General features: G+C 45.5%; 1 protein-coding gene across 2 annotated transcripts in view; it reads right to left on the bottom strand.

The window, feature by feature from the left end:
* Positions 1-10,232: 10,232 nt before the first annotated feature.
* The window catches only part of LOC311101156 (renalase-like), a 57,585-nt gene continuing 52,393 nt past the window's right edge, over positions 10,233-15,424 (bottom strand). The window contains exons 5-6 of one of the 2 annotated variants that reach the window (XM_084142234.1): positions 12,961-13,068; positions 10,233-10,744 (exon numbers count right to left, since the gene is read on the bottom strand). In XM_084142234.1, the coding sequence (XP_083998360.1) occupies positions 10,614-10,744; positions 12,961-13,068 (239 nt within the window). In that variant the 3' untranslated portion in view covers positions 10,233-10,613. Of the gene's footprint in view, positions 10,745-12,960; positions 13,133-15,424 lie in introns of both variants that reach the window. The other variant, XM_084142235.1, reaches the window with a different exon arrangement.

Genomic DNA, 15,424 nt, shown 5'->3' with positions numbered 1-15,424 from the left:
TTTGTTATATACCCTTTGTTGGCAATGACACAGGTCAAACGTTTTCTGTAAGTCTTCACAAGGTTTTCACACACTGTTGCTGGTATTTTGGCCCATTCCTCCATGCAGTGATGTTTTGGGGCTGTCGCTGGGCAACACGGACTTTCAACTCCCTCCAAAGATTTTCTATGGGGTTGAGATCTGGAGACTGGCTAGGCCACTCCAGGACCTTGAAATGTTTCTTACGAAGCCACTCCTTTGTTGCCCGGGCGGTGTGTTTGGGATCATTGTCATGCTGAAAGACCCAGCCACGTTTCATCTTCAATGCCCTTGCTGATGGAAGGAGGTTTTCACTCAAAATCTCACGATACATGGCCCCATTCATTCTTTCCTTTACACGGATCAGTCGTCCTGGTCTCTTTGCAGAAAAACAGCCCCAAAGCATGATGTTTCCACCCCCATGCTTCACAGTAGGTATGGTGTTCTTTGGATGCAACTCAGCATTCTTTGTCCTCCAAACACGACGAGTTGAGTTTTTACCAAAAAGTTATATTTTGGTTTCATCTGACCATATGACATTCTCCCAATCCTCTTCTGGATCATCCAAATGCACTCTAGCAAACTTCAGACGGGCCTGGACATGTACTGGCTTAAGCAGGAGGACACATCTGGCACTGCAGGATTTGAGTCCCTGGCGGCGTAGTGTGTTACTGATGGTAGGCTTTGTTACTTTGGTCCCAGCTCTCTGCAGGTCATTCACTAGGTCCCCCCGTGTGGTTCTGGGATTTTTGCTCACCGTTCTTGTGATCATTTTGACCCCACGGGGTGAGATCTTGCGTGGAGCCCCAGATCGAGGGAGATTATCAGTGGTCTTGTATGTCTTCCATTTCCTAATAATTGCTCCCACAGTTGATTTATTCAAACCAAGCTGCTTACCTATTGCAGATTCAGTCTTCCCAGCCTGGTGCAGGTCTACAATTTTGTTTCTGGTGTCCTTTGACAGCTCTTTGGTCTTGGCCATAGTGGAGTTTGGAGTGTGACTGTTTGAGGTTGTGGACAGGTGTCTTTTATACTGATAACAAGTTCAAACAGGTGCCATTAATACAGGTAGCGAGTGGAGGACAGAGGAGCCTCTTAAAGAAGAAGTTACAGGTCTGTGAGAGCCAGAAATCTTGCTTGTTTGTAGGTGACCAAATACTTATTTTCCACCATAATTTGCTAATAAATTCATTAAAAATCCTACAATGTGATTTTCTGCATTTTTTCCCTCAATTTGTCTGTCATAGTTGACGTGTACCTATGATGAAAATTACAGGCCTCTCTCATCTTTTTAAGTGGGAGAACTTGCACAATTGGTGGCTGACTAAATACTTTTCTTCCCCACTGTATTTCTATACACTATGTTAATTTATACTTTCTGTCCCATGGATATGGACCGAATATATATAAATTAACCAAAGAAGAAGGCTTTTGCAAGGTCATGAATTTTAGAATAATTTTTTATAGATGAGAGTTCTTCAGTGAGCTTTACTGTAACCTGAGCTGTTTCACATGCTGCCTTTAGGGATTAATCTCTTCACAGGTTCGCCTCTTATCTTCTCACCTCAGAACAGAGATTGCGGTCGAACAAGAACACATGCCAGATGACAGAAAGAGTTTCCTGTCTTTGTGGGAAGGTGACAAGTGAGTGTGTGTACGTGCATGTGTGTGTGCATGCCTACGTGCATTTCTTAATGTGGGTGTGTGCAAGAGAGAAAGATAGGGGAATAATGTGTAGTCAGTGGACTAAGTCATTCTTCATGGCTGTGAAAGATACTTATTCTCATGGACTCACAGACTTGAGGGAGTTGATATATAACCAGTTTGAAACAGTCCGGAACTCAAACCACATTTGAACGATCACATATCCCACATTTTCATTGGTGTCACAATGTAATAAGAGGAAGGTTGAAAATGTACTTTCAATAGATGTTATAATTGCTTAGCCTATTCAGTTGTATATAGAAAGTATAGCTTGCATGCTCTGTGTTGAGATCAGCAAAATGGTGAGCAAAATGTTTCATTACACATTCAGTTTGTGTATCAACAACCCTGATTATTTGCAAAGATTAAATTATGTCCTTGACCCATCTTTGTCACTTTTCAACCACAATGGCCAGATTGTAAATTGATGTGACGATGCCAACTCGAGCAACTAGCACTGCCAGAACTGCACAATAAGAAACTCATGACCATGAACTGAATTTACAAGCCAACAAGTCTGTAAACTTCCACTGATGGTCTTCTTCTCAATAGAATAGAAGCAACTTATCTATCCCTCTGACAGAAATGTTTATGATCTTACTAGTACAACAAAAATATGGAATCTTGAATCCCTTAATGAGCTGAGGTTAGATCAAATGTGAAACGGGAAATGGGGATAAATTGTTAATATATTAAATAAATTAATCATGAAGAAGGAATATTAATGCAGCAATAAAAAAGTCAAAATAATGGTAAAAACTCTGTCCCAGTCAGAAGTATGAGTGATTAGACTGGACTGTGTAACTAGTGGCTCTATAAACTCTCCCCTCCCCCACTCCTTCTCTCCCTCTCTAATCGAATATATCAATGCAGGGCAGCTTTCACAGATTTTGTCCTCTTTTTTTCTCTCCCAAAGTCTAAAGTCCAAAGCTGTTACAGATGTCCAACCCGTGGAAGGCTGTTGTGGCTGTATTATACGACGTGCAAGTTTAATCTGTGCTGAAAGGCTTAGTATCACAACAGACTACCCTGGCCTGCAAGCCCTGTGAGTGGCTGGGCTTGACCAGTGTGTGTGTGTGTGTGTGTGTGTGTGTGTGTGTGTGTGTGTGTGTGTGTGTGTGTGTAGGGAGCTGTCCGGTCAGAGTCCGCTTTTATCAAACCCCTTGATTAATTATCTGACCCACTCTATTGGCACAGCTGAGGGAGATCCAATAACAATGTAGGGTTAAGAGCATTTCCTTCACAAGCAGTCAGACTGAGAGAGGGAATACTGCTACAGTACACTATAATATTACAGTACACTATAACACTACAACACTACAGTACACTACAACACTACAGTACACTACAACACTACAACACTACAGTACACTACAACACTACAGTACACTACAACACTACAGTACACTACAACACTACAACACTACAGTACACTACAACACTACAACACTACAGTACACTATAACACTACAACACTACAGTACACTACAACACTACAGTACACTATAACACTACAGTACACTACAGTACACTACAACACTACAGTACACTATGTTGATCTGAGACTGGGCAGAAAGATCATTGGCAGTCCCAAAGATATGCCACAAAAATATTTAAATGTCTAAATAAAACAGTGAAATACTACACCAGCCGAGACGATGTAACAAATACAGTATAACTTTGTAATAACTGAAGACTATTGTTAACAGTGTGTGGTGTGTGTGTGTGTGTGTGCGTGTATTGTGTTCATGGAGGTCTGTAAGTACAATATGGCTATTTTGGGAGTATGTAGAGGTGGTACCTAACCCCTGGCGTAGGTTCACCCCTCTAGTCAACGTCTAGATTGAAAGTGTTCTTACATTCAACATTGCCTTCTGGTTTGGGAACCTCTCAGTCAAGAGCAGAGATGTTTTTCAATTGTGATATTCTACTCTCGTGTTTGGTGTCAGTCATATGGATTTGTATTTAGCTACGGTATTCAAATCCAATTTTGAATTAACGATAAATCACTACTTACAAAAAGCCTATATGGAACACGAGGATAATGCGATAGATATAATGCATTTTTATTTTCAATTACAAACACATGCAAATGCAACAAAAACTAATGCAAAAAAACAAATGCAACAGCATGCAATTAAAGGTTAGTTGAGATCAGTTGACATCAGTTGAGTAGATGATCAGACCCTCTGTCTCTTCTGATTGGTTCCTTCAGACTCTGAACTTCCTGGGCAAAGGGCCGTGTCCTCTTCCGGGTGACCCTGGTCACACTTTTTTTAGTCATTTTTAGCAGATGCTCTTATCCAGAGCGACTTACAGTTAGTGAGTGCATAATATTATTTATTTTTTCATACTGGCCCCCCGTGGGAATCGAACCCACAACCCTGGCGTTGCAAGCGCCATGCTCTACCAACTGAGCTAATAATAAAAATAAAAATAATACATTTAATTTTGAGCACTTTTCAAGTCACCCAAGTACACTTGTACATATGGGAGAGATAACACAAAAGCAAGAAAATTACCAGATTAAAAATAGAGCAAAACACCTTTTGAGTTTCTTCCTGGATGTGCTTGATGGGTCGCACTGGCATTCTCTTACTGGGGACCCATGGTGGCACCGTAGGGACGAGAAAACGGTCAGAGTCCTTCAATCTTGTCTTCTTCTTGGAGAGCTAGCCCTCTGGCTGAAAGTCTCCTGGGTGACTAGTGGGTGACTCTTGGAACCATTGAGGTGTTCTCCTCTGGTGAGACCTCTGGCTGAGGACTGCCTGGTTGAGTTGCTGCTGTGGCTGACTCCCCATTCCTTGGCACCACCACAGGGACAACAAGGACGCAGTCAGGCCCCCTGGTGGTCTCAAGTACGACCTCCAGGACCTCTATGACCTCCAGGACCTCCAGGCCCAAAGGGGCCATAGCCTGGGCTACTGCCTGTTCCAGCTCAGCCCGGCTCAGGGCATCATACCTGGCCACTGAGGCTCCATGATCCTGGTCTTGCCCAGAGGAACCAGCAGATATCATTCATGCTGCGAATAGCCCGTTCCATCTCATCGCAAAGATGCTCTATTGGGTTGAGGTCTGGGGACTGCACAGGCCTCTCAAGTAAACTGAACTCGCTGTCATGTTCCAGGCGATTTCATGTTCCACTCCTCAATTGTCCAGTGTTGGTAATCGTGTGCCCACTGAAGCCACTTCTTCTTGTTTTTAGCTGATAGGAGTGGAACCCGGTGTGGTCATCTACTGCAATAGCCCATCCGTGACAAGGATCGAGTTGTGCGTTCTGAGATGCCGTTCTGCACGCCACTGTTGTACTGCGCCGTTATTTGTCTGTTTGTGGCCTGCCTGTTAGCTTGAATGATTCTTGTCATTCTCCTTCGACCTCTCATCAACGAGCTGTTTTCGCCCACAGGACTGCTGCCGACTGGATGTTTTTTGTTTGTCGCACCATTCTCGGTAAACCCTAGACACTGTAGTTCGTGAAAGCCCAGTAGGGCGGCCGTTTCTTAGAACTGGATCCGGCCCTCCCGATGATCTGTCTTTAGAATGTTGAGATGTAGAATGCCATTAATGGTTTCCACGGCAAACCCAATTGATTTCCTTGTGATGCACTAGATCCATGCAGGTGTTGGTTACTGTATGTGGCCAGGGAAAGATGGAGATTCAAATAAAAACAATTTAAAATGTAAACATTTTTCAGGAACTTCTTGTGTGGAGTGGTTCATACAAAAAAACAGTACAGGCAATAGAGGACATCATATAAATTGCCAAACAAGACTTCAAAAAAGCAGTCAGTGTGTGTGTACACAGAATGCTGGTCTCTTTCCCCTGAGAGCTTGACTGTGCACACTTCCTTTACTCTGCAAAGTGTGTGTGATGCTGCTATATGCTAAATGCTCTCTCTCTTCCTCCCTCTCTTTTTTCATTTGACATTTTTTGATAATAACCTTTTTAATAACCCCCTCCCTGTCCTGTCCCTGTATTTAACAATAATGATTGTAGGAGCCCCCTTCTATCCGTTCCTCCTGCCTGAGGCTGAACCACTCTCTTATCACTTCCTGAGGGCCCCGGGGCCTCTAATCATAATTCTCCCATCTCTGACCACCTACACACAGCTCAACGACTACCCCTCTCCTCTACCATTTTTTACAACTTACACACAGCTCAATAACGACCTGTCTCCTTACACACAGCTAAAGGACAACTCTTCTCCTCTCTCTCTCCCCCCCTCACATCGCAGCTGAGTTTGGGTGTCTACACACATGTAACCAGTTCAACTGAATACTGAAAACTCATCTATGATGTTGCAATCAAAAAATACATTCTTCAGTATTATTAATGTGCAGCAAGACACATTTTTGGAGGATTGTTTTCTTTCGGCCAATTGGGGGAGAGAGAGAGTAAAAACAGAGGAGAATGCCTTAAAGTGTTGTGTGACTTGGTGTCAGGCCAAGACACGGATTGTCCTGACAGGGAGCAGTGAGCCCTTTGTGGGGTGGAATCAGTTCACCATCCTCGCTGCGGATGGCATGGCACAGAGCCTACTAACGTCACATGCGGCAGGAGACAGACAGGGCTGTCATTCACTGTCAAAACAGTTCCTGCAAAGCGGGAGGCCCACACTGGTCAGACGAGTTGGGCTCGACTCACCTTGGCGGCTCTGCAGATTCCAGGTATTTAGTAGCTTGCTCGGCTGACTGGGGCACAGCACAGTAATGACAGGCAGCAGTAGCTCTGTGGAACTAGCTGAGGAATCATAATCGACTCAACATTAGGTGCAAGTCATTTTTTTGCCTGCTATAGACACCACCTCCTGGGCTTTAGTGTTAATACCTCAGTGTGTTCTATATGTGCAGTGACATGATGTATTATAGTATAGAGGTGCCTATCAAGGTGATGCTATAGGCACCGCTGGTGTTGTCGTAGCATGCAATATTCACCCTCTTGCGACCCGGGTTAGACTCCCAAGCGGCACCCCCCTAGAAACCAGTCATGGTGAATGGTTGTGCACGGGGATAGCAACCCCATCCCATAAACAGCAACAAATATAGGTGATGCTACTGTTGTGTATAGTGGGGGTATTGAGGTAGTGAGTTGGAGCTCTTAAGTAGAACAAGGCTGTCTGCCTGTATTGGCCTGACTGACTGTCCCTCCCTCCAGGATCAATAGTGAGCTCTTAGGCGATCGACTGACTGTGCTCAGAGGGCTGTGGGTGTGCCTGCCTACCTGCCACTCGGCTCTGCCACAGAAAGAGAGAGAGAGCCGGCTGCTGTTGGTGACGTCACCCTCCCATGGGGCTGTGCACCGCCTCTCTCGTTATCCCAGCTCGGGCTCTCTGGCGAGGCAGAGGAGAAGTCTAAACATCCCAATCTCCTGTCTGGCTCTCACACACACACACCAACATACATACATAGGATTGTATGCCCATGCACGTACGCACACACAAACACACGTGCATGTAGCGTGCACTCTCACTCACTCACACACCATCATGCACACAAGGGGCCACAGAGTGGACTCGCTTATCCTAAAAACCCAAGCCTCATTTCCCCTCATTTCCTCCCTGAAAACATATTTCCCCCTGAGCCAATAGCCCTCCACCAACAGAGTAATCTTATGAGAAATGCTCTTGGATCCAAACACAAATACCCCACCCCCCTCCGACACTCATCCATCCCCAGTGGGAGCAGAGTAGAGTGAGTGCTCAGACTTTTTATCCCACTCCGGGGGTGTCCACCAAAATAGGAGTCACATGACAAGCCATGACCTGAATCCTGCCCTTGTGGCCCTAGAAGGAGGACAGGGGGATGGAGGTAGAGGGGGGTAGCTACTATCTCCTCAACCTCTGGTGCCATCTGCCAGTGACTTTGCAAAAATGCAAATCAGCTACCCACAGTGCACAGCAGCTGCACTCCATCGGAATAGCCTACAAAAATAGGACAGACGCACCATGAGCCTAGTGTCTCCGGCAGCATGCATTACTGCTTTGTGTGATGGGAGATAAAGATGAGTGGGGGGGTGGGGGGACTCTTCACAGAGAGAGACACACAGTCTGTATCTGGAGAGGCCCTTGTGTGCATGCATGTACAATGCTGTAAAAAATCTGAGCGCGAGAGAGAGAGAGAGAGAGAGAGAGAGAGAGAGAGAGAGAGACAGAGACAGAGACACAGAGAGCAAGCGAGAGAGAGCAAGAGAGGAGGGGAGGAGGGTGGATAAAAGAGAGAAGAGAAAAGGAGTCGGGGGAATATTTTAAATGAGTTCTGGCAGTGAAACAAAGGCTTCGCTTGACTTTGTCATTTACCAAGCCAGCGAATGCTCTGCCAGCCAGCCAGCGAGAATGGCACAGTGCGTGCCGCTCTTCTCACTGCTCCAAACGCGACACTGCTCTGTTCTGTCCCCTTCTCTCTCTTTCCGCCGAACAATCACCCGGCAGTCCCCATCCAACCAACAACACACAAGCCCGCTGGCAGTACCGGGTTTATTCTACCAGCACCATGCATCCCACACACCATCCTCAACAACCCAAATACAAATCCCCAGCATTCTTCTCCCCTCCGCCGCTTAGCTCTCTTCAACCATAACCAATTATTTCTTGTCGGATGCTAAAAAAAGATCAAAGACCCCCAGGTGAGGATGGGTGTGTTAATGAGAGTCAGACAGGCAGGCAGAGCAGAGAAGCAGGCAGCTGATGCAACGCCGTGGCAAGGCTAGTGCAATCCAGGCAGCTGAGTTCTATTTCTCGCAGGATGACTGCGATGAATTATGCATCCCCTTAGAGCAAAAAAGCTCATCTCTCCCCACCCCCCTCTCGCTCTATCCTTCTCTCTCCTGCTGCAGTTCGGTTCTGTTCCAACCAGTCTCTGTGCCCTGGATGAGCATTAACATGCAATCCGAGGAGGCTCCATCTCTCTCCTCCTGCCCCTAACACATGTGAAGCTCAGTGGCACAAGGGGTACAGTCCACTGACTGATGTAATCTACTGTCCGTGTGCTTTGTGAATGTCATTGCGACCTGCTGAGTGCATATGTTGCAGGATATCAAACACATGCATAGTATTGTATGCACATTGCACACAAGCACGCACTCACACCCCTTGGGCCCTTACAATTATACACTGGTGCGAGATGTGGTAGGTTGTGGTTTCATATCACACTCCCATTGGAAAGCAGAGTCCTTCACTGCAGTAAAACTGGAGAAACTGGAAATGAAACACTTCCATTTTATTCCTCCATTGTGTTTATATTCTGTTTTTATATACTCACATATCAGATGACCCTGAGAGAAATGTGCTTGTGTCTGACCTTGAATTCACCCATTCAGTTAAGTGGAGGAGAGAACACTAGTCATTTAATGTAGTGTTCAGTGACCGCAGGGGAAAAGAAGTGTTCGATCAATAACAAAAGAAACGTCCAAAAACAGGGCAAATCCTTTAATAAGGACAATAGCTAACATGTCAAGCATGAAGAACAATACCCAAACCCCAAGAACAGAGATCATGGTGATGCAATCAGCTACAATAGTGTCCTAAAACCATTCTCTCTCTCTCACCACCCTTCAATGTCTTTTGTTTCTCTGGATGGTTTTGGTCTCTTCAAGCCAGTGTGTGAAGTCTGTTCAGTTGGCTGTTCATAATTCAGCATTCTGGGGTTTCTGTGGCACACTGTGTTGATAGTGCTAGCACTCGAGAGGGCATAGCCTAATCACACACAGGCCTGTTTCCACTGCCAGTGTGGAGGCAGAGCCTGGTGCCATAGCGGGTGGTACTGCATGGGGCCGGAGAGCGATCAGGGTCCTGCTGCTGCACGCTGGCCGTGTGTATGGACCGTGTTTATGTGTGAGTGTATCCATACATGAGTGTGTATTTATGCACTAAACACATATGGGTATGTGTGTGAGTATATGTGTGTGTGTACTGTATGTGTGTGTATGTTAACCCTGCTACTGCAGACTGTCAGTAGAGTGGAGTGGACCTACTACTTCCCCAGCTGCAACAGCCCGGGTCCCCGGCCCAAAACGCTGTAATTATGTCAGATTAGTGGGGGCTCTTTCTCCAGACCGGCTGCCAAACATTTTGTCCCAGATTACTGTCCCGCCACTAAGCTGCTGAACTCGGTCAGTGGCGGGCGGCTGCCCCGGGTGGAATTACACCGTCACGGGCGCCGTAGGGGGGTGGCAGGGTTGGCAGGGCCACAGGGCTCTCACCGGGACACTTGACCTCCATGAGCACAGGGCAGACCTGGTGTTAGCCATACCAGGCAGTCATACCCTGAGTCCTCTGGCTGTATCAATGGAGGGTATGATATGGTATTACTCAAACAGTTCATAGTGTGTCTACTTTGCCTAATGCATTTAGAAGTCATTAAGGGATCCTGATTACTTTCTAATTGCTTTTTGACTACCTACATCCATTTTGTACGACTTTGCTCTGAGCTCTGTGCGGATTGGTTCCCATACCACCTGCCATCTTTCTGTTTATAAGTGAGAGAAGAAAGTGGAGTTACAGAAACAAAGGGGGAGATGGTTTGACACTTTTTTATTCAATCTGAACCAAAATCAGATGTTTAGAGAGAAATCCTGAGTAACAACACCATATTTACTTTCAGTAAAGTACTTCATTGGAACGGAATCATGGTCCACCTTGAAGAATTAGTGGGTCATAGGGTGTGTTATACACACCTGTTTCACATCTAACCACACGTGAACACAGCATAGTATCAACATGTCAAATACATATCAAGTACTTAAGTGGACAGTTCAACTGGAGGGGGGGGTTAGGGTAATGTTTCAATGGCAGTACCCCCCTCTCTGGGCTAGCATACTGTACACATAGAACCCCCACACTATACTCCCATCCCCCCTACCACCCCTTAAGGCATCAGAGAGAGGACTTCAGAATGTCAAACACCTTCAGGGCAGACTCGATACAGCTGTCGAAATTGGAATGTGTGAAGCCGTCGCCCCCACACACCAACATAGGCTGGGACAGCAGCGTCATCTGCCCTGGGCAGTCGGCCACCGAGCTCCTCACCTAATTAGTAGAGAAAGTGAGAGGGGTTGGGGGGTAGAGAGAAAGAAAGAAAGAAAGAAAGAAAGAAAGAAAGAAAGAAAGAAAGAAAGAAAGAAAGAAAGAAAGAAAGAAAGAAAGAAAGAAAGAAAGAAAGAAAGAAAGAAAGAAAGAAAGAAAGAAAGAAAGAAAGAAAGAAAGAAAGAAAGAAAGAAAGAAAGAAAGAAAAATAGGTAGATGGAGAGAGAGAGAGAAATGAGGGCCATAGAGCAGCAGGTGGAGTGGCCCTAACGATCACTAGACCCAATAGAGAGGGCTGATTAGTCCTTCATGCTGCTGCTGAGCAATTGAGTGGAATTGGCAGCTCACTGTCCTTCACTGATAAATAATGCATTGATTGTATACTACACTACTGGAGCCCAATGGTTGTCATGGTCACAGATTTATCTATTTCTACAGCTACAGTAGAATGCATATTGAGACGATGATTTGTTTGTGCTACAATTATCCTGAAATCCAGAAAACTATCTGTGCTCAAGTTACCTCTGGATATACGTGGTGGGATACCACAGATCAAGCCATAAAATGCACTGCCTTTGGCTAGACACACAGATATCAAATCAGCCTTGCAGCCAACTGTCTTCCTCATGTTAAAATCCTGAACGCTGAGAGTTGTGTGTTAATGACTTGGGAGTGTAAACACACAAGCCTGTGTACGTGTTGTAGCTTCTGTCAGAGGCTTCTGCTGGCCATTCTAAGAGGAGAGGCAGCAGATAGATAAACATCAAGGTACGCTGCCCTGCACCGCTAAGGGTAAGGAAATAGTATCCATTTCCTGCTGGGGCTTTTAATAGGCATCGTTATAGGCTACTATGTGCTGCTATCATAACCCCCACCCTCCACCTCCCTTCATCCCCACTCCTCCCCCAAAACATAATTTTTTTGTTTGCTCATGCATCCTTGAAAGGTCATCACCATGTAAATCAATTGATGATAAGCATTTTTGTTGAAATGTGGCCATGGACAAATTGTTTGGTTCACTCTAGTGGTAAGTTGATACAGCAGCCCTGGGCCCTGCCGTCTCCATATACAGTGTGAGGCTGATTTTCCAGGGCAAAGAGCACGGAGCGCGGAGGAGGAGGATTTGGGACGTTAAGATAAATCCCCCAATATAAACAAGTTTAATCGCAAGGAAAGCAAGAGAATTCGGCAGCTGAGAATATGTCTGTTTCATAAGAGAAGCAATCTAAAGAGAAAGCAACCTATAACCTACATTTTAGCAACAGTTAACTGCTATAACTGTTAGGGTCAATCATTTATTTGTGTCTCTCTGTCACAATGGTCTTTGTTAGAATAACTGCTAGTGCATTTGACAGGGAGCTGATGTGTGTACAGTATGAGTGAGTGTGCATATGTGTGTGTGTGTGCGCATTCCATTATGCACGTGTGTGTGTCTATATTATAGTACGAATGTGCTTGTGTGTGTGTGTGTTCTATCATGGCCCATCCAGTTCCAGTGGGCCTTGGCCCATGCTCTGGCACTCCCAGTGATGTGGCCTCCCACACAGATGTTCTGTGGCCTCTGACCCCCAGCCCAGCCCAGCCTCCCTTAGCAGAGGATGTGTGGGTGTGTGTTGGAGCGAAAGAGAGAGAGAGATAGCTAGAGAGAGCACATCTAAGAGATTGAGTGATGTAATCACTGAGTGTGTACTTCACTCACTACAGAAGAGTGATGAACAGCTCTGAGAGCCCTTGGAGGACATGTTCTTGCTGGACATAAGTAGTGTAAATAAAGTCACAGTATCTGGTCCAAGAAGCACACAGAAATTCAGGGAAACATCAGAGTAAACAGGACATTGGAGCTACTTGAAAAAGGAACAACATGTCCAACCAGTCTCCGTATACTACACTCATGTGGTATACACAAGCAGAGAAACGTAATACATTGAAGTTTAGTAGGGTGTGATCGTGATAGATCATGATGGTCACTCATCATGGTGCTTTACACAGAAGAGTAGTTTTATTGAACCGAGTCAACCCTCTACTTAGACATTCTTCCATGTATCTTGACAGGATTATGAAGTAGCAACAGTTATTTCTCTTAAAGTATTTATTAAGAAAAAAACTATTGGTATACTTCCTCTTCTCTCAATGAATGAATGAAATAAAACTCCTGGTATTATCTCTCCTCACTCGAGGAAGTAATACAGTAAAACTCCTGTCTGAGTAACCCCTCTCACCTGTGAGTATCTCCACTTCTGGCACTTGATGCTGTCGGGCTGTGGCAAGCCAGGCAGCAGCTTGTTCAGCTCCTCCAGGATGGTAGGCTCCACCTGCTCCTTGGCCTCCTCCAGGTGTTTGATACCAAATGGAACAGTGGTGTGGACCACCATGGAGGGACCGCATTCAGGGGATTTTGCACAGGCAAGCACATACAGCACAGTTCAGAACCATACCACCATGACTTTGCACAGCACAGCACAGGGACACACAGGTATATGGCACAGCTAAGAACACAGTTCAGTTCAGAATTTTTTATTCAATTCGTTTTTTAAGACAATTATGTTTTGGCCATACTGACCTTCATCAGAATCGACTTCTAAGTCAGTGAAAGCACCATCATCATAATGTATTGAGAAGATACTTTTTCAGAGAGAACTAAAATAAAAGACCTCAGACTTGAACAGCTGGAGACGGAAAAAACTAAGATCAAATCCAATTTTATTTGTCACATGTGCCGAATACAACAGGTGTAGACCTTACCGTGAAACGCTTACTTAAAAGCCCTTAACCAACAATGCAGTTAAAGAAATAGAGTTAAGAAAATATTTACTAAATAAACTAAAAATAACACAAGAAAATTACATAACAGGGGGTACCAGTACCGAGTCAATGTGCGGCGGTACCGGTTAGTCGAGGTCATTTGTAAAGTGACTATGCATAGATAATAAACAGCGAGTGTGTGTGTGTGGGGGGCGGGGGGTCAATGTAAATAGTCCAGGTGGCCATTAATTGTTCAGCAGTCTTATGGCTTGGGGGTAGAAGCTGTTAAGGAGCCTTTTGGTCCTAGACTTGGCGCTCCGGTACCACTTGCTGTGCGGTAGCAGAGAGAACAGTCTATGACTAGGGTGGCTGGAGTCTTTGACAATTTTTTGCTTAATATAATCCAAAATCATCCTTGGCATTAAGGTCGTTCCCATAATCTGACAGCGGAATACTTTGATGGGATTCTGACTCCAGGACAAAAAAGTAGGTTCTTATCTCCGTCCTGATGCTTTATTAAGAGTCACATGCCAATACCAAACGGGGATCCTCCGACAAGACACGTCATGGCTTTTTAATGAGCCAGACTTCCGTACCCAGAAGCCCCTGCTTCTGCATAAATGTAACAAGACCAGCTTGATTTGTTAGGTAAATGTCTCACTCAGTCAGCCTGTGAGGTTGCTGTGTGTATGTACAGTGCATTCGGAAAGTATTCAGACCCCTTCACTTTTTCCACATTTATTTTTGCAAATATGAAATATTACATTTACATAAGTATTCAGACCCTTTACTCAGTACTTTGTTGAAGCACCTTTGGGAGCAATTACAGCCTCGAGTCTTCTTGGGTATGACGCTACAAGCTTGGAACACCTGTACTTGGGGAGTTTCTCCCATTCTTCTCTGCAGATCCTCTCAAGCTCTGTCAGGTTGAATGGGAACGTCAGGTCTCTCCAGAGATGTTCGATCGGGTTCAAGTCCGGGCTCTGACTGGGCCACTCAAGGACATTCAGAGACTTGCCCGAAGCCACTCCTGCGTTGTCTTGGCTGTGTGCTTAGGGTTGTTGTCCTGTTGGAAGGTGAACCTTCACCCCTGTCTGAATCCAGAGCGCTCTGGAGCAGGTTTTCATCAAGGATCTCCCTGTACTTTGCTCCGTTCATATTTCCCTCGATCCTGACTAGTCTCCTAGTCCCTGCCACTGAAAAACATCCCCACAGCATGATGCTGCCACCACCATGCTTCACCGTACGAATGGTGTTGGCCAGGTGATGAGCGGTGCCTGGTTTCCTCCAAACGTGACACTTGGCATTCAGGCCAAAGAGTTCAATCTTGGTTTCATCAGACCAGAGAATCTTGTTTCTCATGGTCTGAGAGTCTTTTAGGTGCCTTTTGGCAAACTCCAAGCGGGCTGTCATGTTCCTTTTACTGAGGAGTGGCTTCCATCTGGCCACTCTACCATAAAGGCATGATTTGTGGAGTGCTGCAGAGATGGTTGTCCTTCTGGAAGGTTCTCCCATCTCCACAGAGGAACTCTGGAGCTCTGTCAGAAAGACCATTGGGTTCAAGGGCACCTCCATGACCAAGGTCCTTCTCCCCCGATTGCTCCGTTTGGCTGGGCGGCCAGCTCTAGGAAGAGTCTTGGTGGTTCCAAACTTCTTCCATTTAAGAGTGATGGAGGCCACTGTGTTTTCGGGGACCTTCAATGCTGCAGAAATGTTTGGTACACTTCCCCAGATCTGTGCCTCGACACAATCCTGTCTCTGAGCTCTACGGACAATTCCTTCAACCTCATGTCTTGGTTTTTGCTCTGACATGCACTGTCAACTGTGGGACCTTATATAGACAGGTGTGTGCCCTTCTAAATCATGTCCAATCAATTGAATTAACCACAGGTGGACTCCAATCAAATTGTAGAAACATCTCAAGGATGATCAATGGAAACA

This window comes from Coregonus lavaretus, assembly GCF_964263955.1.
Source record: "Coregonus lavaretus genome assembly, chromosome: 25".
Taxonomy (NCBI): Eukaryota; Metazoa; Chordata; class Actinopteri; order Salmoniformes; family Salmonidae; genus Coregonus; species Coregonus lavaretus.
Note: the sequence above shows the minus strand (reverse complement) of the source record. Positions and strands in the feature narration are given on the sequence as shown.